Source organism: Alosa alosa, chromosome 23 (assembly GCF_017589495.1).
Source record: "Alosa alosa isolate M-15738 ecotype Scorff River chromosome 23, AALO_Geno_1.1, whole genome shotgun sequence".
Classification (NCBI taxonomy): domain Eukaryota; kingdom Metazoa; phylum Chordata; class Actinopteri; order Clupeiformes; family Clupeidae; genus Alosa; species Alosa alosa.
The window spans coordinates 1725521-1730520 of record NC_063211.1 but is presented as its reverse complement, the minus strand read 5'-3'; the positions used below and the strand labels follow the sequence as shown (position 1 = coordinate 1730520).

Genomic DNA, 5000 nt, shown 5'->3' with positions numbered 1-5000 from the left:
AAGGGTGTGTACACTGGACACTGATGAACTTTGCCTTTGACCTGAGATTAACATCCTGTGAGTGTTTTTGCTCCCCCCCCCCTTTCCTCTAGACCAATAAAGGAGTCCCAGAGCGGTACAGAAAAGCCAAGTGTCGGACTAAATGACCGGTGACTTCCTGACCAGTAACATTTAGCCCAGCGACCCTTTGACCAGCGACCCTGACCGTGGCACAGGGCTCGCTCCTATGATCTACACATTATTGGCCATAGACTTTTAAGAGCCATGAAATTGCTGTGTGTGTGTTTACACCGATTTGTCACTGCTAAGTAGAGTTTGCTTGACTCATTTTGGTTGGTGCTTTTTGTTTTAATCCTGTGTGACATTTTACAAATGTTTTTTTTTTTTTAATAAAATGTAAATAAAACATTTTTCCCTTTTCCAGATAATTACATATTTTGTATTTATTTGTGAAAGAATTTGCTTCATGGATGCAAGTAAAGTGTTATTTTAGGCTGTATTTGTTTGTTTGTGTGCGTGTTTGTGTTACTCAGATGTGGTTTCATGTTCACCATTTTTTTTGTACTTATAAAACCGGCCTTCTCTGCCCCAACCCATAGCCCTTGACTTATTTCACTTCACCACTATCGTTAATGTCACATAGAACTCTCAAAGATCTCAATTGCTCCTGCTTAATATTTATAATTTGCAAGGGACATACAGGTATGCAGACGAAACCTGAACCAGTTTACTCCGTCACTGAGGATCCTTGCTTTGGCATTGTCGGACATCCAAGATCAGAGATGGCAGCGGCGTAGAACAGGACCCTTTGATTTGTTAGTCTAGCACATTGGTGTTTAAAAATAGCCGCAGTCACGCATACCTTAATCATTTTAGAGTTATGCTCTTATCGGTGTCATCGTAATGTTACTCACGCTACGTGCCTCAGATACATTCCATCAAGTCCTAAGCCTTGCCGAATCGCCCTCCACTGTTAGATCACCTATCGATTAAAGATGTTTGTAATTTGATCGGCGGTGTCATTTGTCAGTAGTTATGTCGTTTTGATTAGACTGTAGTTAATCAATAGTGTGTTCTAGGAGAACAAATATCTTCCCTATGAAAGGGCAATAGCCTAATCTGCTAATGAAATGAAAAATAGCCTAATACTTTAGGATATGTGCAATGAATAGCCGGTCTTATAAATATTTGTTTTCCTGTCTTCAATTGGTTGTTCGAGCCAAAGAAAATATGTCAGAAATTACACTATCTTAATGTTTGTCAATGTGTAATTATGATATGGTCTGATAAGATAAGCTATTAGCCTAAATAAAACAATCTCTTGATAAGATAAATATTTTCAGCTTTGCGGGCAGCAACATTTGTCCAATTTGTGAATGGGCACATAAAGATCAGAGTAGCCTAATGTTGATTGCACTGATTGTAGGCCTACGATTGAATTCGGAACTCAGTCCGGGCATTTTTTTTAAACCTTCTGTTGTCTACCTGTCTCTTTACGATGTTACTGTTACTGTTACAGTTTCCCAGCGCTGTAGGTGTAGCTCTCTCGATCGGAGAGCGGCCCGCCCCGCCCTTAATCAAGCGAAGCCTACAAATCTTTGTAGAGCAGCGAGGACGGGAGGACAGACGGGACAGCCATTCAAGCGAGAACACCTCCGTCCACGCCGTCATTCCATGCACCCCTTGTACGTCCCTTCTGTTGTACCGTGTTCTCAGCTTATTTTCGCGGCCGGTAGCACCGGAGGTACAGGGCGTTTATGGCCGCCACGCTTCTAACGATGAGCGCTGGGCTTGCTCCAGGACCAGATGAGTTTTACACTCTCCTAAAACCATCGCTGTCGGACGCTTTCCTAGACGATTCATCTCTGTTCCCCTTTGATGGCAAGAATAATGACACGGATAGGACTATATCGGGCGATTACTCTCAGGTAAATTACACTGAAAGCTTTTTTATTATTCACTCAATTGTGTTTATCTTTTTGGTCTGAATGTTGATGAAAGTGTTTTTGCGAACATGGCTTAATCATAGTCATACGGCGTGGTTCTTCTCCATTGAGGTTATACCGCGATCGTTCACTATTGATGGGATCTTGGGTGTGGGTTTTCCCCGTTCACATTGCCTGTGTGTGCACGGGTGCTGGGAGGCTCGGGGCGGAGGGCTCGCAGAGATATCGGACGGAGCAATTGCTTGCAGTTGGTCTCTTGGCTACCATTCCGTCAACAACTGACTCCCCGTCGCCCACGCACGTTACTCGCCTCGCTGTCCACACTGAAACTTCCCAGCAACGCTGAGTCCTAATCTGAAAACTTGTGAAAGAGATACAGGCTCAGGCAACAGCTGGAAGATCTAAATCCAGAAATAGCTCGGCGTAAGCACCCGTAGAGTTCTTCAGTAGCCAGGCATCCAGGGTGTTTTCCTCCCAGTGTGTGCGTAACTGCAACCCACTAGCCCTCCACGTCTGGCATTTAGCCGTGAGTGTGTGGATATGGCATATTCATGCTCTTATTTACCCTCGCTCTGGGCGGTTTCATGATAACGAGAAGAAATTTATTTGGAAAAGCTGAGCAGTCGGGAGCGCCGTTTCCACCTGTCAGCAGTGTCTGTTTTGAGTGTGTGGTATGAGCGCTGTTTTACAGGCAAGGGGGGAATGTGGCAGGAGCCTATTGAAGAGTACATGATAAATGTTTTACTGGTGACTTGCGCTATATAACGCAAACGGTCGGACCACCACGTCCACCACCACCACTACCCACGTCCCATGAAACAATTCCGAGTAGATGGAAGGCTAGACGTGATGTTTTTTTTTTTTTATCAGTTAAGAATTGCGCATATTTTACTCAAGTCACGTCTGTCATGTTGAAACGTCCTGTCAGTTTGCAGCAATTCCTAAGCCCAGAGGTCAGATTCTAAAAATGTCTCCTGAGCGCAGCTGTCATCTATTATAACATTTGTCGTTTTTGCGTCTTTATGCGCGCTGGTACACAGCGAGGCCTGTGGTTTCTCAACTCCATACCTCTGCTCTAAAATTACTCCAGACATTTTTCCCAGGCGTGCACTCCCTGATACAGTAAGTGTAAGTAATCACTAACTTGATGTTCTTATATCAGGTTTGTTGGCCTACTTCATGCTGTTGAATGTGAAATGTAAGCCTGTACAGTAGTTTCATCGCAGGCCGATGTTTGTGTGTTTGTGTATGTGTTTATGTGTGTGTGTGTGTGTGTGTGTGTGTGTGTGTGTATGTGTTTGTGTATGTGTATGGTGTTCTAAGTGTGTGTGCCTCTCCCTGTTCAGGCTAAGCTAGAGATGGATAAGTGTGTGTGTGTGTGTGTATGGTGTTCTAAATGTGTGTGCCTCTCCCTGTTCAGGCTAAGCTGGAGATGGATAAGTATCTGACCCCTGAGGCTCACCTCCTTCACGACGGCAGGAAGTCTCGCCGGGAGAGCGCGTCGACGGTCGACCAGTACTTCGGCGATGACCAGGGCTCTCCCTACAGCATCAACATGAACGTGTACCTGCCCGACCTGGCCTACCTGCGCACCGGCCTGTGCCGGCCCTCATCCCGCCAGCCCACCTGTGCCCAGGTGAAGACCGAGCCCAGTGCCCGCCCCGTGTTTGCCCAGCCCAACTGCCCGGCGCCCCCCCCTCCGCCCGCCCTGCCAGACTTCACCAGCGTGTTCTCCTCGGCGACGGGCAGCGTTGGCACAGGAACGGGCAGTGTAGCGAGCGGCCCCGTCGAGGCCCCGTCGGGCGGTGTGTACATCAAGCAGGAGATGCCCTCGTTCGAGCTGCCGCAGGATGGGCCTCTCTTCCAGCTGCTGACCTCTGACCTGGACCTGCCCATGTAGACGGGTCCGCAGCGACCAGCCGGCCAGCGCTTCTGATCCTCCACCGCGGCCATGCCCACATGCTCTCGCCCACCTTTGACATCCACATGGGCACAGGTGGCACGGGCGGCTTCGCCATGCCCTATGCCCAGCCCCTGTCCGGCGCCCTGCCCCAGCCCAAAGCCCCCTACCTGCCCCTACCAGCCCCTGGAGGCCTGGCAGTCCTGACCGCCACAAAGAGCTCCTGCACAACATGACCCCGCCACCCTCGTACGCCGCCACAATCGCCTCCAAGATGGCCTCCCCACTGCCCGGCGCTGGACCTCCGCCCGCGGCCCAGCCAGGGGGATGCCCTCCGCCAAATCACGGGAACAACCCCGACCTGGAGAAGAGGAGGATCCACCACTGCGACTTCCCAGGCGAGTGACCCAAACACGAACCTAACAGGAATGCCAGTTAGTCTACTGGATAGATAGATTAGGTTATTTATCCCCAAAGGGGAGTTATGGTGTTATGAACCTACTAGTATTTTCCCCATTTATAAAGCACTTCCAATGCACACAGTGTATGAACGTCGCTCCTTAAATAAATGTGCCTTGCCTAACTAACTAACTAACCACTCGGGGAGAAAGTCAGACACACAATTTCCTCTACCTACCATTACTTAGTGTGTTTGTTTATGTGAGTGAGATGGCTGAACAGACCAGGTGAGACTGTAGAACATCTGTCCAGCTGTGCTCAAGGGGCTGAATGCGTCGCACCATCATAGTGCTATTCGTACTTGAACATTGAAGTATAACAGGTTTCACTTGTTTGTTTGTGTGTGTGTCTACCCTGTGTGTGTGATGGATCTTTTTGTCCTCTCTATGCTTGGCCTGTTTATGTTGCTTGGCATAATCACAAGATTGATCTACTATTGAATTATTTAGAGGTCGTTAAAGCCTTTTAACCAGAAGCTGACACCAATGGGGTGGGGTGGTATTGTGTGTGTGTGGGGGGGGGCAAGGCAAGATTGATATTGAATCCTGTTGCATCAAATTGACTGAGCAAAACGGATCCAAAGTGAGTGCCGTCTCTGACAGAGCCCACACACACACACACACACACACACACACCACACACACCACACCCCCACCAGTAATAGTGCATTTACACTCCGTCTCTCTCATGTCGAA

The 5000-nt window shown here is 48.3% G+C and overlaps 2 protein-coding genes across 3 annotated transcripts in view; both read left to right on the top strand.

Moving 5' to 3' along the window:
- pibf1 (progesterone immunomodulatory binding factor 1) overlaps positions 1 to 428 on the top strand; it is a 72675-nt gene extending 72247 nt beyond the window's left edge. For both annotated transcript variants that reach the window (XM_048234447.1, XM_048234448.1), the window contains exon 17: positions 93 to 428. In XM_048234447.1, the coding sequence (XP_048090404.1) occupies positions 93 to 146 (54 nt within the window). In that variant the 3' untranslated portion in view covers positions 147 to 428. The remainder of the gene's footprint in view (positions 1 to 92) is intronic.
- A 1090-nt stretch (positions 429 to 1518) lies between these two features.
- LOC125288265 (Krueppel-like factor 5) overlaps positions 1519 to 5000 on the top strand; it is a 10023-nt gene continuing 6541 nt past the window's right edge. Inside the window, 4 exon segments of the mRNA XM_048234475.1 lie at positions 1519 to 1928; positions 3367 to 3982; positions 3985 to 4032; positions 4035 to 4244. Of these exon segments, the coding sequence (XP_048090432.1) occupies positions 1758 to 1928; positions 3367 to 3982; positions 3985 to 4032; positions 4035 to 4244 (1045 nt within the window). The 5' untranslated portion in view covers positions 1519 to 1757.